The sequence below is a fragment of the Stenella coeruleoalba genome, assembly GCF_951394435.1.
Source record: "Stenella coeruleoalba genome assembly, chromosome: 13".
Taxonomy (NCBI): domain Eukaryota; kingdom Metazoa; phylum Chordata; class Mammalia; order Artiodactyla; family Delphinidae; genus Stenella; species Stenella coeruleoalba.
In genome coordinates, this window is record NC_137159.1 from 64,426,555 (window position 1) to 64,453,292 (window position 26,738).

Here is a 26,738-nt window from a genome sequence, read left to right on the forward strand (position 1 = left end):
TCCAACAGTAAGGGATTAGTTAACTACATTCATATCATGCAGTCATTAATTTTTTAAAAAATAAATGTATTTATTTATTTATTTTATTTTTGGCTGCACTGGGTCTTCGTTGCTGCACGCAGGCTTTCTCTAGTTGCAGTGAGCGAGCGGGGGCTACTCTTCCTCGTGGTGTGCGGGCTTCTCATTAAGGTGGCTTCTCTTGTTGCAGAGCACGGGCTCTAGGTGCGCGGGCTTCAACAGTTGTGGCACGCTGGCTCAGTAGTTGTGGCTCATGGGCTCTAGAGCACAGGTTCAGTACTTGTGACACATGCTGCTCCGCGGCATGTGGGATCTTCCTGGACCAGGGCTTAAACCCATGTCCTATTCATTGGCAGGCGGATTCTTAACCACTGGACCACAAGGTAAGTCCCGCCATTAATTTTCTTTATGATAAAAAGTGCATAATATATTGTTAAAAAGGTGCTAAAATTGTTCATACAATATACCAATTATATAGAAAAGAGAAGTATAGAAAATAGACTATGAAGAAAGATATCAGAAAATTAAGTGTTTTAATTTCACATGTTGTATTTTTCAGTATTTTCCCAATTTTCCTTAGTGAGCTATTCATTATAGAGTATAACTATCATAAAAGAGAAAAAAAAAACAACTCAAAAAGCTATTACTGAAACCAAATGAACCTGAGGCCCTGTCATGTTCTGACCATCTTGTCTAAGACTGAAACACCAGTGCAGCAGCTTGGCCCAGGCTCCTCATTCCAGTCCTCTTGTACCCTGGCTGCCTGCTCCAGCTGAGTATCTAACTCCACCAAGGTCTGCAACTGGGTCTGTTCCCATCTCTAGGCTGATCCAGCAGGCATGTCTGTCTCTTTCTTGGAATCTTTTGGTCTAACCAATCTCATGGACATACCAGAGTATTAACTCTTAATTGTGGAAAAGTATGTAATATGGTGAAAAAAATGTAACTGCAGAAATTTGTCTACTAAATAATTAGCTTTGGTTTAAGGAATAAATGGCCAGTCAGCAATGCCTAGCTAGGGACCAACCCTCGTTTGAGTTATTTAGTACAGGGCCGATCAAGCCACAGTCCACAGACTGCGACCAGTTGGCAGTGGGCTAAGTACAGAAAGTGAGTGAGCAATAGGACAATACTGCAATGTCTTCACTGCATTTTATAAAGTACTGGTCTCTAACGGAAAGAAGGGTAACCAAAAACCTTGGCCCTTCACCACAGTTTGACACACTAACTAGAATATTTCGCCTCACCCATCTTACCCTAAGTAAACCAAATTATAGGACATCAAAGAAAAATTGTTGGGAATTCCCTAGAGGTCCAGTAGTTAGGACTCCTGCACTCTCACTGCCTGCTGAGGGCCCGGGTTTGATCTCTGGTTGGGGAACTAAGATCCGACAAGCAGCAGGTGCAGCCAAAAAAAAAAAGAAAAAAAAGTTTACAGTACTTTCTACCTTTGTCTGACTTCGGGGATACTGGTCTTAACACTAAAATGTTAACTAAGCAGTTTATTTTTGTACTTCTCTTTAAGATCACAACTTCATAGCTAATAGTTTTATAAACTGACCATTGGATTTACTGATTTCCTCACGTGCTCTTGGACCTAGGCCATCCCATGTCTGCTGGCATCTGCTCCAGCCTTCTCCAAGGCCTTCACACTCACCCTTCTCCCCTGGCTCCTCAGCCTGTAAACATCCTGGAGTTATTCTCATACCAAAAAATACATATTTCCCCAAGTTCTGTCACTTTTCCCTTCCTCTCCACCCCTTCATTGTCCTAGTTTATGACCACGACCTCGACTCTAGTGTAGGCTCTCTACTGACCTCCTTGCCACCCAACAGTTGGCAGAATGATCTTCCTGAAATACCATCTGACCAGGTTGCTCCTCTAATTAAAGCTACTGGACAGCCCTCCATCACCTACAGGATGTCAAAGCTCCTTAACAGGACAACCAAGTTCTTCCATGACCCAACCCCTCCTATCTTCCTGACACCACAGCCCACATCGCACCCATTCAACTATCCCCACTTTGCCTCTTAAAGTCCAATAGTATCGAACATGGTACCATTAACTCAAGCTCTCCTTTTTGCTCTCTTGTATCTGGAATAACTTCTTTCTGCCTGGCTAACTTACTTATCCTCACCCTTCCAGACTCAGGATATCTTCCTTTTTTGTTGTTTTTGTTTTTGTTTTGGCTGCATTGGGTCCTTGTCGCTGCGCGTGGGCTTTCTCTAGTTGTGGCGAGCGGGAGCTACTCTTCATTGCAGTGCATGGGCTTCTCATGGCGGTGGCTTCTCTTGTTGTGGAGCACGGGCTCTAGGCGCACGGGCTTCAGTAGTTGTGGAACGCAGGCTCAGTAGTTGTGGCGCACAGGCTCTAGAGTGCAAGCTCAGCAGTTGTGGCGCACGGGCTTCGTTGCTCCGCGGCACGTGGGATCTTCCCAGACCAGGGATCAAACCCGTGTCCTCTGCATTGGCAGGCAGATTCTTAACCACTACGCCACCAGGGAAGTCCAGGATATCTTCCTTTAGGAAGCTCTTCCTGACCATATCAACTCAGTGCCCATCAACATTTTGCCTGAGGTAGGTGTCCCTCCTCTGTGCTCCCAATATACCCTGTAAATAACAGTATCAGAGAACTTACCATTTTGCACTGACATTATGTTTTCATGTTTGTCATTCAATCCTCAAGTGCAGGAACCTGTACCTAGTACAAACTGAGTGCTCAAATGTTTGTTGTAGTCTAGATTCCAGGTGGAACCAAATTAGACTAAAGTCTCAAATTCAGACTTTAGGCCTTGGTTTTTAAAAAACATGAACTGGAACTTACAGTACTGATATTGTTACTTAGCTTTTATAAAGTTTTCTGAGGACTAATGGTGTGAAATGACCATTAGGGAAATGACCCTACCTTATTTTAATGATTAAAAATAAAATCCCAAATTGGAGGTAAACAATATACTTGGATAGAAGCTTTTATCATCTATCCCTGACAGGACCCTGACAGACCGAAAAACAAAAGCCCTAGAGGATTGATGACCGTCCTTTTACTACTTATTGCTGCTAATTTTATACTGAGCTATAAGACAGCAGGTCTGTGAGTAACATTTAATTGACTCTGCTTCCTCACAAACTGACTCGATTTTGTCATGCTTGTGTAACTCATCACCCACTAGACCTAATGCTATGTGTTTTGGAACCTTTGATTTCCTGGTCACACACTTTATTCACTTTAAGGAGCTCTGTACCTTGTTGAGAGAGTATCATGATCCCTAGTTCCCCTTTTCCTTCAGAGAGTAACTCACTGCTCAGGATACAGCTTCTCCCTCAGGTCAGCTCCAGATTCAGGGTTTCCAGCTTATTTTATATTAACACTATCAAGAATCACCTTAGCTCTTCCTTTGTGATAACTGGTCTTGAAAAAAATAGCCTTCCCTTTCCCGTGAGTAGCTCTTGAAAGTGTCCAATTCTTTGTAGAAATAGCATTTCACACCATGGCAAACTGTTTTAGAAACAAGACATACCAATACACCTAAGTCTTTATTTATTTGGCTCTAGGAAGAATTTGCATGAAAATGAGCCTATATGGCAAGTACAGAATGTACTGTAACAGCACCAGAGAGGTACATCCTCTCTGCTCTACAGAGCCTCAATGTTTAACATATACATGTGACGTTAGTAATAAAACCAGATAGTCCAGGAAGAAAGGAGCCCTTTAGGAAAAACTCAGTTTAGAGTGACTTTTCAAATTGACCATTCCTCTTCATATACTTAAATTCAAATAACAGATACATTCACAGGCCCAAATATTGGCATAGAATAAAATCATGTTCATTTATTTTTCTGCATCTTAGAATTTTAGAAAGCATAAAATTAAATACGTTGAATGTAATAAATTCATCCATACAAGTGCAAGTCTCCAGCTATAATGCATTTTATGGCAGATTTATCATTTAAAAAATGTACCAGTAAATCAAAAAAGAGGGAGTATGTCCATTTAACTTTTATTGAAGTGTATGTAGGAGGTCTTCAGAAATCAAATATGAGCATGAAGATATGGCCAAACATAAAATCTATCAAATTCAGTGAAAAGTTGCTGACTTTAAATAGTAGTTGTAAGAATGACCAATATATATTCTTTGTTAACAACCCTTCACTCTACAGTAAAAAAAAAAAATTCAGTAAACATTCTTTCCTAAGGTAGTTTCCCTTATATAATCAGTGATTTATCCATTTCTTTGTATACACAAATTTGTTGAACATACCAATCAGTGGTTCTCACAAGTGAAAAATAAAAGCACAAAAAAGTTTACACTCTTGTACAGGTAAATAAAAGATCACCTTGAATTAAACTGGATCTCCTTAAGGGTGTAGTATAATTTCAGTTTCATTACCTATTACATAATTAGTTTCTTACATACAAATATTGACATATTTGGCTTGTGCTTCAAAGCCTCTGCGTCTATGAAGTCCATATCAATGCAGCTCACAATTTGAAGTCACTGGGGAGTTCTTTACTGCTGCTGGGTTTGACCTGATCATGCATGAGAGTCTCCTCAGCACCCGCTGTGGCACTGCACATCTCCGAGGCATCATCGGCATCAGGGTCCAAGTCTTCAGGACAGGGAAGTTTCAGCAGCTCTTCTCGGAGCTGCGCAGTGTGACGCTACGCAGGGGAAAATGAGTGATGTTAGAACTGTAAACCCTGGGGTACTAGCACAACATCACTGGAGGGAAGAATTGAGTTCAAAACAAAACCCAAAGCATTAGGTCTACAAAAATTTAGTAAGACCTTCCTTAAGCTAGCTGCTCTAACAGGCAGTGAACAAAGTTGGCACAAATCTCTAACCTCAAAGTAACTGATGCTTCTGGTAAGCCCTGAGTACCGAGTAGCATGCCTACAGACCCTACCAATGCCCCAACACCTGTAACAGAAACAGCATTACTAATGACTTAGAGGACACCAGTCATTTGCCATATAGAGTTTTAAATTAAAGAGAATAACATCCTAACTTGTAATACATGCTGCCTCTGACTAAAATTTTTGAGAGACAGTCCATAAATTAAAATAAAACCACTGCTATTTTAGTGAATGAAAACTAGGCCCTATGTAAAACGTTTGAAATCTTTCATACTCATTGCCTCATGTAATGCCTGGCTTACACCTTATAAATAATTTAATCATAAGGATTTTTTAAAACGTAAGCAAATGAAAAAGAAGATCTAGAGAGAGTACATAACTTTGTATTACCCCATACTGCCATTTAGGGAAGGATACAGAGATGTTAACAGAGAGTGGCTGGTTGTTTACAAACATTAAGTTTTAGTTTATAAATTTCTAGTGGGAGAGAAATGACCTCAAATCTCACACCAAGGGCTTTGAAAATTAGTTGTGTCAATAGCTGACTTTGAAAATTAACCAACATTTATAGAACAAGGAACTGTGCTCAACAGTAACAATGTAAAAGCAATGCGTAAAATAAGGAGGACACAGCTGGATAAAAAGAGCTGACTGTACTAGGCCATTTTATCTAAGGGACTTGAGCATCTGTGGATTTTGGTATTTGCAGGGGATCCTGGAACCAATCCCCTGTGGATATGGAGGACCAACTGTATGATCTCTGATTTTACAGAGCCTAAACTTTGGTTAGAAGTAGAAGACATATAAGCAAGATAAGACAACTACACATTTGCAGCCATTTTTAAGGTTTCAAAGTATATTTACATACTGGTAACTCGAAATTTTTCTAGCCCCAATTTCCCTTCCACCATGGACAACAGAAGAAAACACTAACTAGGGAAGAAGAAGAAAAAAAAAGGACAATTATGAAGGCCCAGTTGAGGTGGGAATACTATGCCTTTATTGTGAAATTAAACTGAAGAGCTGCATACTTTTCTCAAGTAGCACTCAGCAGCAAAAGTATACCTGAGATGATATAAATTTGGACTGATTCAGGATAGAGATTTCCAAATCAGGGCATTACAGAAACAAAGAATAAGAATTTGAGATAAAAACAAGACACTGACTGAAATAACAAACCAAAAGAAGCTGGACTTTAGCCACCGAGGTTTTGTGTAAGGGAAAGATATATCTAAACGGCTGAGCTATGGGAACTGAGGAGAATAATGGGGAGGAGAATCCCCGTATGAAGGCAGCACTGATAGGACCTAGCACTGACCAGGTAGGTATACTAGATGAAGCGGGAGTTAAATAAAATTTGAAGATTTTTAGACAGAGAAAAGTTGTTTAAGATTAAGAAAATACAGAAGGTTATAAAATTTGACTGAAGGAAAGATAAGTTCTCTCTTTTAGATCTTCAATGAAGAGTGATGACAGGGCATCCAAGTAAAAATGCCAGTAATATGACTTTGAGAAAGCTAAGACCAGACAACAGTTTGCAAAGTCACTTTTAAAGAGAAAATGGCCAATGTCAGGGGTATAGATACAATGATAGAGAAAGAGAATAAAATAGTCCTAAGGGCCAAATAGTAAGGCTTCAGGTACACAATCATCCAGCAGAAGGGGAAAGAAAAAACAAGCTGAAAGAATTAAGAGTGTGAGAAGAGGAGCCAAGATAGCCCACAGATGAAAAGTACAGAGAAAAAAAGAACATTAGACCAGTGTTAGGACTGTTTTTATCAAGTAGGGAACAGTGTTACAAGAGATTATACTGAAACCATCTAATTTAAAAGTCAAGGCAAGTTTCCATGAAGTGAAATTTAAGCTGAAAACTGAATGGAAGTGAGCCAGTAGAGCAGGCAAAAGTAAGCATCTGTAAAGGCCTGGAGGGGAGAGAGATGCACAGAGGGGAGCGAGGTGCATAGAGAGCAGAGCCAGGGTCACTTTGAGAACTGGATAGCGGGTCACTTCCATAGAATGGAAATTCAACTACAAAACGTTGATTGGTGAGAGGGTTATTTAAAAATGGAGGCAAAAGTGTTAACAGCTCTAGTTTTTGTAGTAAAAGGAGAGAATCATTTTTATAATAACAGGGGCAAAATAAAACTAGCTTAAGGGGATGCAAATGTTAAGGAGAAAAAAAATTTTCTTTTTAAAGGTTTTTATAATGGAAAATCTCAAACATATACAGAAGTAAGCAGAATATAAAATGAACTCCCATGAATCTATCACTGAGCTTCAACATTTATCAACTCAGAGCTAGTCTTCTTTCATCTATAATACCACCACTTTTCTCATTTTGTTTTGAAGCAAACCCCAGATATTGTATGGTTTTACATTCATAAATATTTCTGTATGTAACCTGAAAAACAGGGACATTAAAAAAATTCACCAATAAAAAAAACCTAATAAATCCTTATCATTATCATCTAATCATTTTAAGTGAAGGTACTTTTAAAGTTAGAAGGAAAGGAGCCAGTAGAGACGACCATAATCAGTGGAGGATAAAAGGAACAGAGGTGAGTAAAGACAGGTATCTCCCAAGGCAGGGAAAAAAGGGTGGCCTTTGGAGGTATGATTCCCACATAAAAAAAAAAAAAAATCTCCAAAACCATCATGTACTACATTTCCATTCTGTGAACGCCCTAGTTGAAAACAACAGCTCACTGCCCCCAAAACAGGATTGTATCACAGATGCTTCCACACCAATCAGCTGCTGGAGGCTCTGCAGCTACCATCTCCCTCATTACTCCAAGTAATAAAATTCTGGAACGTAAGAGGCTCAGGGAAAAGCTAATGCAAACTGTCATGGAGAACATTTTGTTGCCATCATTGTCAAACAACTCTATGAAACTCTGTTGGCTCAGTCCCTATACTCATTTTTAATTTTAGGAACTGTCACTTCATTGTCAAAAGGAATATATCTTTTCTATAGACTTCTAGGTAACCTCTGAACTTAATAAATTTAATGTTTCTTTCTAGCAGTCATCACGGTTCTGTCAGTGAATATACAACTCTTCTTTTAAAGCCACCGACAAGGCTCCTGTTAGGGAGGGTTACTCACCTTGAGAGCTGCTGCATGGTGAGACATGGTTCTGCCTACCCGCTTATCACTGCTGTGCTGCTGGATGTCTGCAATCCACTCCTCACACTGGGCCATGATCTCAGCTCTTTTCAAGTAAAAATGTTTATGTATAACCTTAAGAATAAACCAAGCAAGAGAACAACATGTGATCGGGTCAGAATTTAAAAGACAAAGTATGTGGCATTACAAAAACATGAAATTTAAAAGACATGGCATTTTTTTTCTCTCCACAAAACTCAATGTGGTTAACACTCTACATTATTAAGAGGGAAGAATCAGGATTATGACATCAGATGACTTGTGTTGAAATACCCAGTTCTATAAGCAGAAAATAATGCCCAATCCCACTCAGACATTTCAGTAGTTAATCCTATCCAGAGAACATAAGACATCTATAAAACAATAGAGTCAGAAGGCAAATGTAAATAAATGAATAACCAGGAGAAAAAGTATTGCCAACAGAAAAACTGTCAATTTCTATCTTTCAAAGAGAACTCAAAGAACATTTAGATGAGTAAAGAGATTCTCAATCACAGGCGTTCGCACAGATATCAGAACATAGCCCCAAATAGGCAATATTATTACTCTCTTAATTTTGTCTTCTGATTAACTTATGAACAAGATTTTATTTTATGACATTTAACTCCTTAAGATAAATGTGCTTTACATTTCAGATTTTTAAAATTCTTTCTTTGAAAAACTGAGTAAAATTTCTGTGTATGTAGTAAAAGTCTATTTTTGACAAATTTAAGCTAGAAAATAGATGATTTTGGAATTATTATTCTGTATTCTGGGTGAGCTACTTACTACGTTGCCCAATGAGCTTGTCTCCTCTAAAGAAAAGGCAATAATACCTACAAAGGAAAAATTAGGAAAAACTGGGAATGGACATAAAACACCACCAATAAGTTATTGAGTTTGATGCATACAGGGATACAAAAATGAGTACGAAACCACCTGATACGAAGAACCATGATGACCACAGAATAAGATGGGAGATGAGTGCACAAGAAAAAGATACGTTTTGAAAAATACAAAACAACAATAAAAAACAAAAACAAATCCCATGAAATGAAAAAAGTAGCAGGCCACAACTGATTGGGAAAATTAGAAAAGCATTCATGGACAAGGGGTACCCCTTTAATGTGAGCTAGGTTCTAAAAGATGAGAAAGAATTATTGTTTCAAATTATACATATTTCCTTTTTGTGAAAGTCATGTCCCCACTCTGAGTCCCCTGTGTTAGCAGTTTATTCTTCCAGAAAACAAAACAAAACTTTAAGCATGAACCAACAAATTACACTGACTGTGTATACTTACAAATTTCTTTCAATACATTTCAAAACTGACGTTTAACATACACAGAAAAGTGCCCAAATCATGTGTATAACTGAACGCATTTTCCCACAGTGAACACAAGAAAACAACCTCTACTTAGATAAGAAACAGAACATTACCAAGCATGCCGGAAGATCCCCTTGTGCTACTTCTTACCATTAACCCTCATCCAAAAGTATACACTATACTAACTTCTTTAAGTATGAGTTTAACTCAGTTTTGAACTTTTTATAAATAGAATCATATAGAAAGTACTCTTGTGCCTGGCTTCTTATGCTCTTTATTGTGTTTATAATATCTGTCCATCTTAATGTGTGAAGGAGTTCACTCATTTACACTGCTGTACTCCACTTTATGAAAATTCCATAATTTCTCCATTCATTCTGCTGATCAGACTGTTTCCAATTTTTGGCAATGTTATGAACATTCTCTACACCCAATATGTACACAACTGCTATTGAGCATATACCAAGGAATGGAATTGCTAGTCATAAAGCGTATATTAAGCTTATTACCTGAAAGTATTGATATGTTACAAAGTATTGATATATCAGAGCTCCAGTTGTTCCACAACCTAACATTTGGTATCAAAAGTCTTTGAACTCTTAGAGATGCTGAAGGATAGGTAGACAGGAGCCAGACAATGTAGAGTTTTGAAGGCTATGGTAAGGACTCTGTGTTTTCATCTTCTTTTAATGGGAAGTCAATGGAGTGAGATGATCTGATTATGCGTGGAGAACCATTGTAGAAGGACAAAGTGGAAGCAGCGAAATCAGAAAACTACTTCAACAATTCAAGCAATAGGTAATGGTAGCTTGATTTTTTTGTTTGGTTGGTTTTTAAAAAATATTTATTAAAAAAAAATAAAAATAAATTAAAAAAAAATTTATTTATTTGTTTGGTTGCACCAGGTCTTTTTTTTTTTTAAATAAATTTATTTATTTTTGACTGCGTTGGGTCTTCGTTGCTGTGCACAGGCTTTCTCTAGTTGTGGGGAGCAGGGGCTCCTCTTCGTTGCGGTACGTGGGCTTCTCATTGCGGTGGCTCCTCTTGTTGTGGAGCATGGGCTCTAGATGTGTGGGCTTCAGTAGTCGTGGCATGCGGGCTCAGTAGTTGTGGCTCACGGGCTCTAGAGTGCAGGCTCAGTAGTTGTGGCACACAGGCTTAGCTGCTCCACGGCATGTGGGATCTTCCCAGACCAGGGATCGAACCCATGTCCCCTGTGTTGGCAGGCAGATTCTTAACCCATGTGCCACCAGGGAAGTCCCTGCACTGGGTCTTAGTTGCAGCAGGTGGGCTCCTTAGTTGTGGCTTGCTGACTCCTTAGTTGCAGCAGCATGTGGGATCTAGTTCCGTGACCAGGGATCAAACCTGGGCCCCCCGCACTGGCAGCGCAGAGTCTTAATCACTGCACCACCAGGGAAGTCCCAGTAATGGGAGCTTGAAATAGGCTGGCCAGGGTGAAGATTTAATTAATTAATTAATTGTAGTATAGTTGATTTACAGTGTTGTGTCTGTTTCTGGATACAGCAAAGTAAATCAGTTATACATATACATACATATTCTTTTCCATTATGATTTATTACAGAACATTGAATATAGTTCCCTGTACTATATGGTAGAACCTTGTTGTTTATCTGTTTTATATACAGTAGTTTGTATTTGCTAATTCCAAACTTCTACTTTATCCCTCCCCCACCCCCTTTCCCCTTTGGTAACCATAAGTTTGTTTTCTGTGTCTGCAAGTCTGTTTTGTAAATAAGTTCATTTTAGATTTAAGTTCAATTAGATTCCACATATAAGTGATATCATATGGTATTTGTCTTTCTCTGTCTGACTTACTTCACTTAGTATGATAATCTCTAGGTCCATCCTTGTTGCTGCAAATGGCATTATTTCATTTTTTTTTATGGATGAGTAGTATTCCATTGCATATATACCACACCTTTATCCATTCATCTATCAATGGACATTCAGGTTGCTTCCATGTCTTGGCTATTGTAAATAGTGTGGCCGTGAACATCAGGGTGCATGTATCCTTTTTTTTTAATTAATTAATTAATTATTTTTTGGCTGCGTTGGGTCTTCGTTGCTGTGTGCGGGGCTTTCTCTAGTTGTGGCGAGCGGGCGCTACTCTTCGTTGCGGTGCACGGGCTTCTCATTGTGGTGGCTTTTCTTGTTACAGAGCATGGGCTCTAGGCTTGCAGGCTCTAGAGCGCAGGCTCAGTAGTTGTGGCGCACGGGCTTCGTTGCTCCACGGCATGTGGGAACTTCCCGGACCAGGGCTTGAACCCATGTCCCCTATATTGGCAGGCGGATTCTTAACCACTGTGCCACCAGGGAAGCCCTGCATATATCTTTTTGAATTAGAGTATTCTCTGGATATATGCCCAGGAGTGGGACTGCTGGATCATATGGCAACTCTATTTATAGTTTTTTAAGGAACCTCCACACTGTTTTCCATAGTGGGTGTACCAATTTACATTCCCACCAACAGTGTAGGAGGGTTCCCTTTTCTCCACACGCTCTCCAGCACTTGTTATTTGTAGATTTTTTTAAAATTTACTCTATTTATTTATTTATTTTTGAATGTGTTGGGTCTTCGTTGCTGCGTGCGGGCTTTCTCTAGTTGCGGCGAGTGGGGGCTACTCTTCGTTGCGGTACGTGGACTTCTCATTGCACTGGCTTCTCTCATTGTGAAGCATGGGCTCTAGGCGCGCGGGCTTAAGTAGTTGCGGCACGTGGGCTCAGTAGTTGTGGCTCACAGGCTCTAGAGCACAGGCTCAGTAGTTGTGTCACACGAGCTTAGCTGCTCCGTGGCATGTGGGAACTTCCTGGACCAGGGATCGAACCCGTGTCCCCTGAATTGGCAGGCGGATTCTCAACCACTGCCCCACCGGGGAAGCCCTGTAGATTTTTTGATGATGGCCACTCTGACCAGTGTGAGGTGGTACCTCACTGTAGTTTTTCTTTTTTTAAAATTAATTAATTAATTAATTAATTTTTGGATGCGTTGGGTCTTTGTTGCTGCGTGCGGGCTTTCTCTAGTTGTGGCGAGCGGGGGCTACTCTTCATTGTGGTGCGCAGGCTTCTCATTGCGGTGGCTTCTCTTGTTGCAGAGCGCAGGCTCTAGGTGCGCAGGCTTCAGTAGTCATGGCACGCGATCTCAGGAGTTGTGGCACACGGACTCTAGAGCGCAGGCTCAGTAGTTGTGGCCCACAGGCTTAGTTGCTCCGCGGCATGTGAGATCTTCCCGGACCAGGGCTTGAACCCGTGTTCCCTGCATTGGCAGGCAGATTCTTAACCACTGCTCCACCAGGGAAGCCCCCTCACTGTAGTTGTGATTTGCACCTCTCTAATAATAAGCAATGCTAAGCATCTTTTCATATGCTTATTGGCCATCTCTATGTCTTCTGTGGAGAAATGTCTCTTTAGGTCTTCTGCCCATTTTTTTGACTGGGTTGTTTTTTCGTTATTGAGCTGTATGAGTTGTTTGTATATTTTGGAAATTAAGCCCTTTTTGGTCACAGCGAAAATATATTTTTCATCAAATTTTGATTATGCTTTGAATGGTAGAGCGAAATTTGTCAACAGATTGAATGTGGTATGTGAGTAAAAGAATGAAGCCACACGTTGTTAGGGTTTTGGGTTTAGACCATGGTGCTTTTACTGAGAGAAGAAAGGAAGGAAGAATCAAGAGTGCAGTGTTGCAGTGTTAAGTTTGAGGTGGTTATTATACATTCTAGTAGACTTGTCAAGTAGTTTACATATCTGGATACGTTATTTGAGTCTTAAAGGCACTAAGAAATTAATTTATGATACAAACAGGAGGAATATAAGTTTATCAAGGGCAGGAACTGACTTTCACTTTTCCTTGAGCTCAGAGTACCTTAGTGCAGTACCTAGTAACAGCTGATATTCCACACGGCTGCCAAATGAATTACTTAATGTAAGTAGCCCAAACTTGAAAAGGGACAGAACATTATGCTTAAGAGTACAAAGAAATGCATGTTTGTATTTCCTGTAATATTAGGAAAAGTAATTACCCACAGCCTTGAATACAAGCCTTTGCAAAAGTAAAATACCCAACTATGTCATTCAAAGTGCAAAGTCATTTAGTAATAACAAAAGGAAGAAACGTTTTTACATTCCTTCAGAGTATATTCATCGATACTACTTAATGAGGAGAGTTTCGCGTATAATGCTACATATAGTTCACACATAATATTTGCTTAACTGTATTAAAGATCAATTTTCTATCAGGTAAATACGCCAATTTTTCCTCTAAAGTGGTGTGTTTCTAGCACAACCTAAGAAACTGATGATCAAGGGAAACAATTTAGGAAAAAAAATGTTTCATGACAGAGTTAAAGTAAGATGTGATGAAGTAATCTAATGTGACAAGTAAAAAATACAACCATATTTTAGGCAGACTAAGGAGAGATAACTAAGTACAGGAAAAGAGCCACACTTCAGGATGTGGTAAAAATGAAAGCATGTGACAGTATCAAGACTGGTTTCAGAAACTAAGTTCAACTTTTCCTAAAGAAAAGAAAATGTCTTTTTCTTCAATTTCACACACAGATATTAGTATAAGGGCAAAGTTTCTATTTGCAAGACAATTAGAAAGTCTCTTAATCTCTAATAGAAAAGAATATTTTTATGAAGAATATTTTCGTAACATTCTAGCATATACTAACATAATAACTAGCACAGTATGCTAGTAGAACAGTAGCCATGAAAAATAAAGAATTAATAAAACTGTCCAAAAATAGAGTCAGATGCCTTTTAGGAAGTAAATGGTTTAAAAAATTCACCTGTACTGTATTATTACTGATTTTTCATGACTAAAAACAAGAGTAAACTTTAGTATACCACAGATATAAAGGGAAGTATAATACCTAAACTATATTCTATTATGTCTTTAATAAAGTATTTCATTAATTTTATTAAACATACCTCTTTAAAACATGGTGAAGGGTTTCTGATTTGTTCTAGCATTGCCCACTTAACCGTTGCTTGTCGAATGTTGCCATCATATTCTCGAGAACTCTGTGTGCCACTGGGAGTGCCTCTAGACCGCTCATATCCTGGTTCATTAAAATAAGGCTCAGCTACTAATATAAGGGACTGAACAGACACCAACACCTGAGGACCAAAGAAATAAAGAATAGTTATGATAGGACATTTTTACTACCAGTAAACTAATACCTTGCTTTATCAACTAGGAGTGCCTTTTAATATGTGCTTCCACATAACTTTATCACCATAAAACTGATGTTAATAATTGACACTGAAATACTTTATTATTAGAGCAAAATTAAAATAGGTACAGTAGAATCTTATATAATATTTATATATATGTTTTATATTCTTGAATCCTTGAAAAAGGAAAATAGGTATGAAGATCCTATTTCCTGAAACTCCTAAAAAAACACTTGCTTATAAACATCCCATACCAATTTAGACATCATTTTGCTCGAACTGTCCTTACTCTTAAAGGGCATAAAGCTAACAATGTACTCCTAACAATACTCACTTGTAAGGAAAACTACACATGCCGCAGTCTTTACTTTCATTCCAAGGAAAATTTACTTTCACGGTATCACAAAAATATTACCAGAAGCTTTCAATGGCAAGATGACATGGCTCTAAGACCAGCTCTGACCCCCTACTTACATACCAGAAGGTTTGTTTCTCTAGATATAACCAATATTGAGAGTTCACTCTTAGTTAGTATAGTACTGTTTGCTAATATACTTACATAACTGGCTAATACTACATCTTTGGAGGCAGGAAAATATTAGCTATAATTTTCCCACTTCATAAATGAAAAACAATTAGCAGCAGTTGCATTTTCTTTAGGGAAGATGATTAAACAACATCAAGGATATGCACCTTAGAAGTCAAGGAATATATTTTCTTAAAAAATTTAAAAAATGGATAACTTGAACCTGAAATATATGACCTATGAATACACAAAGTTAAATATGACCTGAAGTAACCATGTTACTGAGGCCAAGGTCAACTACGGAAAAAAAAATTAACCTGTATAATTCTGAGGCAAAGATCTCATAATTTTTAAACTTACTGAAACTAAATATATCACTAAAGGAAAGTGATTTCCCTTGGCTATATACTTTCCCCCAACTCAAATCTGACACTTCTGAAATAATCTTCCAGGGCATATTTATTAGTTCCTTTCCTTTTCCCTTTTAAATAATCTTCCTCTTATATGAGTAGGGTATATTCCCATTATCTACAAAGGCGGAGAAAGAAATTTTGTAACATAGGATTCAGTTACTTACTTAACCTCAACTCCTTTGAGACAAAATATAGTTTTATAAATCTCAAGCAGCTGGAGATTCAAGCAATTTACAAACTACTTCAGATTCATAACACATCTGGTTTTTTAAAAGAGCTAAACTATATGCAGGAAATGAAAAATAGATGCTTTGTATACAGAACAAAGAAAACTATATTTGAGAAATAAATTTGAGTTTAATATTGTCTGCTAAAAAAATTGAACTATAACATCTGCATTTGATAACAAATAAATTAGCAGAGATCGATATTTCTTGGAATTAAATTCAAAGAATAATTTATAACACATGCTCTTTTCTCACTGGGTGACATTATTATTTACTTTTTACGGGCATCTTCTATTTACTTTTTAAACATGTACCTTATAGGAAATATATAAGTGCCACTTTATTTTTCTTTGGTGAACTCAGCTATTTAGGAGTCAAAATATTCATTTTATGGAATTTCTGGAGCCTTGAATTATCTGACCTACTTACTCATTTTATTTCACAGCACACTTTATTGTAGCCCATAAAACACTCTCATGAAAAACCAGTAAATAAATCCTTGGGAAGAGGATTTCTCTCTTTTAAAAGGATTTGATTTTCAACATTCTAAATTAGTAGGATTTATCTAACTCTGAGAAACACTATATTTTGAAGTCAGGGAGACCAAGGTAGGCAGAATAACTTTATCCCCTCAGAATCCATTTTTTGGTCATCTGTAAATAGAAATAATACCTACTTACATTATAGGATGACTGTAAGAATTAAATAAGGGGTTGAGAGGTGTAAAACAATAGGGCTCATACGTGTAATTAATACACAATAGCTATTCTTTCGTGGAGTGAAAATGACGGCATACATCCAGAAGATAGCAAAATGCAAAACAAAATCACCTCTACTCTAAAACCAATAAATTTTAACTCATGTAATAGGGATATGCAAAAAAGCAGTCAGCATGAGTTCCATTTTGATCAACAAAACTTAATTAAAAGAGCTCCCTGGATCAAACCAAAAAACAAACCAAAAAAACCCAATATTTATCATAGCCACATCTGGCTAAAGTGTTTTCTTAGAATGAGTTGAAAATGAGTCGGTAATTAACAGAAAAATATCTATTACGTACCATAATATGCTATATATAAGTTATACTTAATAATAAACAGAATATATTTGCATTCCAAAGTGGAAGTTCACCGATTCTTAGTCAGTTCTTTGACATTTTCATAAAGTCAAGAGTCAAAAAAGCTTTTATTCATAGGCTGAATTTACAGTCCCTCTCCTCTTTAGCTTTATGTTAGCACCCACAAAACTGCAAGATGTTCTCATTATATTTTATTCAGAGGCTGACTAAATCAAGAACCATATATAACAGCTTCCTTTCACTGTCTGTGTCAAACAAAAATTTTAACCCTACCAGGCCATAACCAGTCAGCAATCTTGCCTCCTATGAATGCTTTTATTTTCAAATTATAACTTGTCAGAAGATTTAATTCTTTGACCTGGTCTGGTATGTTAAAAATTTTCATTATAGGTATTTCAAACACAGGAAAGTACAGAGTATACAATCCAAAATATTAATTTGCAACAAGAAACTATGTTATACAAACTAATAACTTGTTTAGGGTAATGGAAAGAAACCAGTCTTAGTTAAAAATGCTTTTAGCCTTTCAAAATAGTAAGCATCCTCCTCTACGGAAAATTATGCTGCTATTGAGTAGAACTATAATCAGTGGCTGATTTCCAGAACTTTCCATCTTAAGAAAAATGGTAGTATTTATATATTATTATATTATAAATATATTTATAAATGGTTGATTATGTGACATTAAATATGTTTAACTCCTCTTGCACATGACATCTTTATTAACATCCAACTGGAACAAACTATTCATAACGCATTAATATGTATTTTAGGTAGATTACAGCAACATTAAAAACCAGTCACATATGGGAATTCCCTTTTGGCACAGTGATTAAGAATCCGTCTGCCAACGCAGGGGACACGGGTGAGCGCCCTGGTTCGGGAAGATCCCACATGCCACGGAGCAACTAAGCCCGTGCACCACAACTACTGAGCCTGCACTCTAGAGCCCACGAGCCACAACTACTGAGCCTGTGTGCCACAACTACTGAAGCCCGTGCACCTAGAGCCTGTGTTCCGCAACAAGAGAAGCCACCACAATGAGAAGCCTGTGCACTGCAACGAAGAGCAGCTCCCGCTCGCCACAACTAGTGAAAGCCTGTGCACAGCAACAAAGACCCCACGCAGCCAAGAATAAATAAAATTTAAAAAGTAAAGAAATTAAGTAATTTTTCCTAAGGCTCTGTAGTCTGCCTCTGAAGAACGAATCTAATAGACAACAAAGGGCAATGTGTTCCTGACTAGATGCATTTGTTTCTAGTATGATGTTTATAAAGCAGTATAACACACAAAAAACTACAGGCCAATATTTCTTAGAAATATGGATACAAAAATCCTTAAGAAAAATACTAGCAAACTGGGACTTCCCTGGCGGTCCAGTGGTTAGGACTCGGCGCTTTCACTGCCTGGGCCAGGGTTCAATCCCTGGTTGGGGAACTAAGATCCTGCAAGCTGCTCAGCATGGCCTATATATATATATATATATATATATATATATATATATATACATACACACACACATATATATATACACACACTAGCAAACAATCCAGTTACATACAAAAAGAATTACACACCATGACCAACTGAGCTTTATCCCAGGAAAGCAAAGTTGGTTTATATCAAAAAATTAATATATCATAATAATAGAATAAAAAATAAGAATAATACAATCATTTCAATAGATGCAGAAAAAGCATTTGACAAAATCCAACATCTGTTCATGTTAAAAATACTCAAGAAACTAGTAGAAGGGAATGTCCTCAACATGATGAAGGGAATTTATGAAAAATCCACAGCTATTATCACACTCAATCGGGGAAGACTGAAAGTTTTCCCCTAAGATCTGGACAAAACAAGGCGATTCACTCTTGCCACAGAAAAGATACAGCCTCTCTTATTCTTGCTCAAGTCAATTTTGTCACAGATCTGGAAATCTATATTCAGTAAACTATCTAAAATGTAGAGAAAATCATATAATAATGGTATTATTTGTAAAACTAAAATAATAAAAGTGAAATATTTAGTCAACAGTGGTGAAATAGTTCAATTATACTATATGAACTCAAAAGATTATTACATAGCATTTACAAATTATAAAATTGTAAACGGGGAAGATGGATATGCTCTACTGTTAGGTGAACAAAGCAATATACAAATAATTATCTACTATGTTAATTATGACTATGTAAACTATGTATATGACAAAAAACCCTAAAGGGAAAATACAGAAAAGATCATACTTTATGTGTAGTAAGGTTTCAAAGTTGTAAAATTTAAACACTTCAGAATAAGTTTCTTTATTTCACAGGATTTTTGGTATATATTAGACATACAGATAATATAAAAGTTAAAAGCAAATCCAATTTTAAACTAAAAAACTTTGAAAACTGTAAATTTATTTTTAAAACTACATAAATCCAACAAAAATTTCAAAAATTGATTCCACTTCTCAGGTAAGTCTAATTTACTTCATGAAAAACAGGATATCTCTGAGTTTCCTTTCAGAGTAAAACTGATCATAAAAATAGTTTCTGTTGACAAGAGTAACATACATGTAGACAAATATTTTAAGGTTTTTGAACTAGAATTGACAATCATTTCTGTTTTAGTTTTTTAAAATTGAAGTATAGTTGATTAACAATGTTGTGTTAGTTTCTGGTGTACAGCAAAGCGAATACATATGTTCTTTTCATATTCTTTTCCATTATAGGTTATTACAAGATACTGAATATAGACTCCTGTGCTATACAGTAGGACCTTGTTGTTTATCTATTTTATATATAGTAGCCTATAGTTGCTAATCCCAAACTCCTAATTTATCCCTCCCCCCCCACATAATCATTTCTCAAATGAAGAAGTATTATAGTTACTTGGTGGAACAAAGTAACTAAGGAACTTCCTTAGTTACTTTGCATGAATCATATAATCTGTGTTCTTCTTGAGTCTCCATATTAGCACAAAGGAAAAACTTATATTACAGTACTATTTAATTCACGGGGCTGCTTCAAGGTCTTTTCAGAGAACCTAAAAAAGTCACATCCTAAAGAATGGTTTTTCATATCTCTTTTACCTAATTCAATATAAGAATGTAGGAAAAGAATCCTTTCAAGGTGGGTCAACTTTAACAGGCTTACCTGGGCATAATTTATGGTGGTCTTTCTTAAAATAAACACTAAACTGCAAATGTGAGTTTAAACTATCATGCACCAACAGTGGTTTATTTCTGTTTCCTCAATGATCAAGCAACAAAGTTAATTACTATTATTAATATGTCTGTCTCTTTGCTGGAATTCTGAACTATTAAGATAAAACATCAGCAAAGAAAATTTGATGGGATACTATATGACATTTTATTTTATGTACTCAAATGGCTTGTGAAAATTAACTTAAAAAATTCAAGACTATGAAACATGTGTGCTAAGTGCTCTGTCAAATAAGAATGGCAAATCCCAAGTTTTATGGATTCCAGGACAGTACTTCTAAACCTCAGATGAGACCCATTATTTTTTTATTTTTATTTTAAAATTTATTTATTTTTGGCTGTGTTGCGTCTTTGTTGTTGCATGCGGGCTTTCTCTAGTTGCAGCAAGTTGGGGGCTATTCTTCATTGCGGTGGGAGGGCTTCTCATTGTGGTGGCTTCTCTTGTTGCAGAGCACGGGCTCTAGGAGCGCGGGCTAGTAGTTGTGGCCCACGGGCTCTAGAGCACAGGCTCAGTAGTTGTGGCGTACAGGCTTAGTTGCTCCGCAGCACGCGGTATCTTCCCGGACCAGGGGTCGAACCCGTGTCACCTGCACTGGCAGGTGGATTCTTAACCACTGTGCCACCAGGGAAGCACCGAGTCCCATTATTAACTAGATTACAGAAGAACCATATCATGTGTGGAGAGATATGTAACACTAGTAGTTATTAAATTCTACTCACCTGAGTTTGAGCCTTATCGTGACTGGGAGATGGAAGAGGCTAATCTGTATTGCCTGATCTTATTGCACCAGAGTGTACTTTAAGGCAAGTTAGGGATTTTTTAAAAGGGAATTTTGACAAAAAGAAAATTCTAATCTCCTAACTTAAGATTCTAAACTCAAAATGAGCTATAACTCCATTGTACTAACTGCTCACCTATAAGCTGTTTAGTTGGTACTTCCTATCAATCTAGCTTTTTATTTTTTATGGTTTACTATGTTTATTCTTGGTCGCTAAAAAAAAATGTTCTTAAACCAAGATGGTTCCTTATTTTCTAAGTGAAATTGTAAGAGAAATTTGTTTACTTGCAAAAAGCTTGAGGTCTGAGGATTCCACTTCTCTTCTGGTCTTCCATGCCATGTATTTAAGATGCTTAAACAAACCTGAGGAAGAAGGGGGAAAAGTATAAACAGAATTGAAAGGAGTGCTTTTTAAAAGTAATCTGCCGGAACTAGAAATAAAATTGAAATGTTATTATGTCAAAGTATCTCAGTTTTATGTACCCCCAGAAAACCCTAAGGGTTGGTCTGTTAAAACAAATTGGTATCTTCAAATGTGATCCAGATCTGTGTGGCATTACAATTTCTTCATAATGAAAAGTGAGTTAGCAGCTATTACACATTAATACAAATAACATATTTTTTAATGAAAAATAACTCTTTTCCAAACAACAACAAAATATTTTTTGGTGAGGAAAAGTGGTATTGTTTTACATTTAAGAAAATCTCTTTCAAAATTCTGTAAATTTTGAAAATGGGTTATAGCTTAATAGAAGAGATCTTTTTTTTTTTTTTTTTTTTTTGTGGTACGCAGGCCTCTCACTGTTGTGGCCTCTCGCGTTGCGGAGCACAGGCTCCGGACGCGCAGGCTCAGCGGCCATGGCTCACGGGCCCAGCCGCTCCGCGGCATGTGGGATCTTACCGGACTGGGGCGTGAACCCGTGTCCCCTGCATCGGCAGGCAGACTCTCAACCACTGCGCCACCAGGGAAGCCCAATAGAAGAGATCTTGATTCCATACCTGCCTCTACATTCGATTTGTTGTTATATATTGCTTTGGTTGAAATGTATGAATAAAATCTGGCCTCACGCAAACATGAAGTGGGAAAGGGGAGGACCCTGCAGATTCCCTGAAGGGTCCTGAGGATCCCCAGAGTTCCTCAGAACAAACTTGAAGACGCATTAGTTATTTGTTCACTCAAAGAGCCAAGAATGAACTCAAAGCATCTGCCAAACACAGGTCAACAGTCACTCCAGGAAAAAGAGAACCAGGGACATGTTATCTGTACTTGTAAACTAATAATTTCATGTAATGGGCAACAGATTTGGAAAATAAGTGGTCCTTAAAAAAGCAGAGAAGTCCATCTCCTTGCTATTCTCTGTGAAAACAATAATGCAAAATACATCAATTTGTTTAGTAGATAAATTCATTAATAATTTTAAAAGACTTGTATGTGAACAGTTTTGTGAATTATTGTTTGAAGCACTATCATACATACCATCCCACCTGGTTTTTAGAGCATCCCTGTGACTACCAATGGCAGGGATCTTCTCCCTAACTACAGATCTAGATCCCAAGGTTAAATGTTAGTCCCAATGTATAATAGAACAGACTATACAATTCAGGGTACTGGAATCTCAAACTCTAAACCTCTTCCCTATACCAGTAAGTCTTAAGGAAGTAATTTCTATTTTTTCTTAAATTAATTAATTAATTTATTTTTGGCTGCATTGGGTCTTCGTTGTTGCACGTGGGCTTTCTCTAGTTGCAGCGAGTGGGGGAGGGGCTACTCTTCGTTGTGGTGCACAGTCTTCTCACTGCGGTGGCTTCTCTTGTTGCAGAGCACGGGCTCTAGTAGTTGTGGCATGTCGGCTCAGTAGTTGTGGCTTGTGGGATCTAGAGCGCAGGCTCAGTAGTTGTGGTGCACAGGCTTAGTTGCTCTGCGGCATGTGGGATCTTCCCAGACCAGGGCTTGAACCCAGGTCCCCTGCATTGGCAGGCAGATTCTTAACCACTATGCCACCAGGGAAGTCCAAAGGAAGTAATTTCTTAAATAATTCTTAACATCTACACTTAAACTCTATTCAAGTTCCAGACTCTCTCTTGAATAAAGTCAACATTGCTACTTTGTCTAATTTGCTCAGTTATAAAAGACCTGTTCCTTGCTTTCCCCAACAAAGTAAGGTTTACCTCTGGTTAAGTATCCTACAATAAACCCAGAAAATGAATTCCAATTTTGTGATTTGAGCTTATGGTGAAGACAAAATGATAACTTGTAAGCACAGATTGGAGGCAGGCTGCACTTTTTAAAAATAGGAAGACAAAACCAAGGGAAAACTTGGGCCATCTTTAATAAACCAGATCAACTTCAAGCATCTATTATTCTCACATCATCAAAGAGTCTGCTTATGAAATCGAGAAATTTCTTCTGACCTTCTAGTAATTTTTAAACATTAAATACTCTCAGCATGGAATTTACTATTGAAATTTCATCAAACTGTCCAAAATTACTTTGAAAGGTGATGATTATTCTTTTAAATCTAATTTTTAAAGGTTTATTGCCATATGAAATGATTTTTATTATACCTCTTCGTTAACTATTTTTGTGGAGACAGGAACGCATCTTCCTACTTACAAGAAAATATAAAACATTTTAAAACAAATTAAACTTTAAAAATAATGGTACACAATGGTACGTATCATAGAAAACATGGATAGTATCTTCAGGTAATTGTGAAAAGATAACTGGAATTGAAGATATAGAAAGTAAACAGGGGCTTCCCTGGTGGTGCAGTGGTTGAGAGTCCGCCTGCCGATACAGGGGACGCGGGTTCGTGCCCCGGTCCGGGAAGATCCCACATGCCACGGAGCGGCTGGGCCCTTGAGCCATGGCCGCTGAGCCTGCGCGTCTGGGGCCTGTGCTCCACGGCTGGAGAGGCCACAACAGTGAGAGGCCCGCGTACCGCAAAAAAAAAAAAAAAAAAAAACAAAAACACAAAGTAAAAAGAAAGTAAAGAAAGGTGAATGGCAAAGACAGGCATCTGTCTCTATTATCTTCTGAGTGGAGATAGCTCTCAGTTGGCCAAGGAATGTGTTGAATAAGTTAGTCCCTCACAATAACCCCTTAAGACTATAAGTGCTTTGTAACACTGTTGTGTTTCTGCCATTTTTGGTTCCTTCTCTCTCATTCCTCAGGCTAATCTTTGCATACAGGGAAAAGAAGCACAAAGAAACTCATGTACTTTTGAAAAGATGATAACTAAAACAAAATTTCTGTTCAAATTACAAAGAAACTTTGGGTTACAATACTTTGGCATTAGAAACAAAAGACTGCAATTACATTACCTTGCCATCATTATAAAGGTTTGGATTGAATCGCACACTATGACCACCAGTAGTCTCTAGATTCACAAGAGGAGGTGAACTGGGATAATCTTGAGGAAAATAGACATCAAACTCAAAGCAGCCATTTGCATAAGGAGTGTCTGCTGGACCAGTTATCAGAACCTAGTATGCACATACAAACACAAAAGCCTGTGTTACTATTCCTAAATGCTACTATTTAGAAAAACAATTCAACATGAAATAAGAACAATCTTCTTACATCCTATATACATCTCTACCAAAATGTGTTAAAAATGAAGTTAAAAGTTAAAAACATACACAGGACTAGGAAACAGTTTTAAATTACAATTAAAGTGATTTGGTTTTGGTGAAAATGGGCTTTTAAAAGAGAGATGCCCAATTGGCAGCAGGAAAGCTTACCTTAACAGCAAATACCTTTTAAAATATTAAGTTACTTTTTTCTAAGAGCTTTCCTTCATGATCTCTACATTACTGTCAACAATTTGAGATTCTAGGTATATTCATTATCATATCTCAAAGGTATGAGAGTAACTTTCTGCTTCAAATCTTCAAGTTAATATTTTAAGAAATAGCTTACTTTTTAAAAAACTAAATTAACATTTAAAAAATAAATTTATTTTATTTATTTATTTTTGGCTGCGTCGGGTCTTCATTGCTGTGCACGGGCGCTCTCTAGTTGAGGCGAGCAGGGGCTACTCTTCGTTGCGGTGGCTTCTCTTGATGCAGACAGAGCATGGCTCTAGGCATGCGGGCTTTAGTAGTTGTGGCACATAGGCTCAGTAGCTGTGGCTCGCAGGCTCTAGAGCACAGGCTCAGTAGTTGTGGCACACAGGCTTAGATGCTCCACGGCATGTGGGATCTTCCCGGACCAGGGCTCGAACCTGTGTCCCCTGCATTGGCAGGTGGATTCTTAACCACTGTGCCACCAAGGAAGTCCAAGACTTCCTTAATAATAAAATATTAAATATTTAATAGCTTACTTTTAAATATTTTCTTCTGGGATAATGAGACAAGTAGGTAAGAGGAATAAATGTTTTCACCTAACAACTTATGATAAAAAGGTTCTGAGACAACAGTAGGTGTGATGTTTCCCTTAGGGTTACTGGTAGTCCAAAAAATAGCAGAGAACCCAACAGTGAGTGTCAGAATTATTTAATGAATTATGTTTGAGTCAATCAACAGATATTTAGTGTACAAGACATAAGCAGCAAAGCCTCGGGTCCTGAAAAGCTGTGTGTGGAGGCAAGTGGTACTAGAGTCCCATTCTGTGACAACTCTGATTTACATTTTGGGGCTCCAAGTTGGGATCCTTTATGTGAGGTACAGCATAATGCTTAACAGTCACAAGTTTGAACTTGTGTGGTCTATGTAGCAATAAAATACTTCCCTAGACAATCATACAATAATCAGCTCTACTGTTTGTAACAAGGAAAAGTGTGGTCAATAGGCAAAGTCTATGAGATTTCTACTGAAAATTTATCCAAAAGAGCAAAACAAAAAAGCAAACAAGCAAAAAACCTTATTCAAATCAATGGGTCAATAGTTTTAGCTGTGTATCTAAAGAAGACGCAATATTTAATCCATGAATTAAATCAAGTAAAGAAAGGCTCCTCCCACCCCAGCTATCAAATCTTTAAAAATTACTAGCTGCAGCGTCTCTTGGAATTTAAGGGCAGATCACCACAGTGTTAAAACATAAAGCTGCTGGTTTTATTTATTATTGTACTACCATTACTTAAATCATATGAGTCTGTAAATACATAAATTTCCTAGAAAAGAAAAAGAGAGAAAAAATTTTGAAGACTGATAGTATAAAACATGAGAGAAGTATTCTGGATTACAAGGAAGAAGTCCTGTAACTTTTTTTCAACTGACCAGCATTAAATCCTTTCATAGTATGTTCTAAAACTATGACAGGCTGCACACAGTCTTTGTTCAGGGAAGGTATCTTGGTATTTTCTTCTAAATCTTTATTTTGAATAGTACCCTCATCCACATACTCTGAACTAACATTAGAAAAGGACTCCCTTGGGCTTCACTGGTGCCGCAGTGGTTGAGAGTCCGCCTGCCGATGCAGGGGACACGGGTTCATGCCCCGGTCCAGGAAGATCCCACATGCCGCAGAGCAGCTGGGCCCGTGAGCCATGGCCACTGAGCCTGCGCGTCTGGAGCCTGTGCTCCGCAACGGGAGAGGCCACAACAGTGAGAAGCCCACGTACCGCAAAAAAAAAAAAAAAAAAAAAGGACTCCCTTCACTGATGTCCAAAATGGTCAACAGAATTTTTATTAAATTTATTTAAATTCATGTTATTTCTAGTGCTTTATGTGAATACTTGAATAACTGGATTAGCCAGGGAAATAGGAAAAAAAGTTGTTTTTTCTACCTTCATGATGTCAAGTCGCTCCTCATCACAGCGCACAAAAACACTAGAGGACGATGAAAGAGGCAGTGAGGTTGACAGTGTCACAGCTTCCTGTGCAAGGCGGCGGGCTCTGGCAGCACTGTTAGCATCGTTTGCATTTTTCACCTGAGACATGTAGTGGTAGGTTACTTTAAAACCCAATTTCCCATCTTCATCTTCAGAAACCATCTCAAACGTATCTAAAAGAAAAGAAAAAAAAAAAAC

General features: G+C 37.7%; 1 protein-coding gene across 2 annotated transcripts in view; it reads right to left on the minus strand.

Moving 5' to 3' along the window:
* Nucleotides 1-3,199: 3,199 nt before the first annotated feature.
* Nucleotides 3,200-26,738, minus strand: part of BIRC6 (baculoviral IAP repeat containing 6) — a 238,163-nt gene continuing 214,624 nt past the window's right edge. For both annotated transcript variants that reach the window (XM_079940545.1, XM_079940544.1), the window contains 6 exons: nt 26,496-26,713; nt 24,091-24,252; nt 21,052-21,129; nt 14,293-14,481; nt 7,976-8,110; nt 3,200-4,677 (listed from right to left, as the gene is read on the minus strand). In XM_079940545.1, the coding sequence (XP_079796671.1) occupies nt 4,498-4,677; nt 7,976-8,110; nt 14,293-14,481; nt 21,052-21,129; nt 24,091-24,252; nt 26,496-26,713 (962 nt within the window). In that variant the 3' untranslated portion in view covers nt 3,200-4,497. The remainder of the gene's footprint in view (nt 4,678-7,975; nt 8,111-14,292; nt 14,482-21,051; nt 21,130-24,090; nt 24,253-26,495; nt 26,714-26,738) is intronic.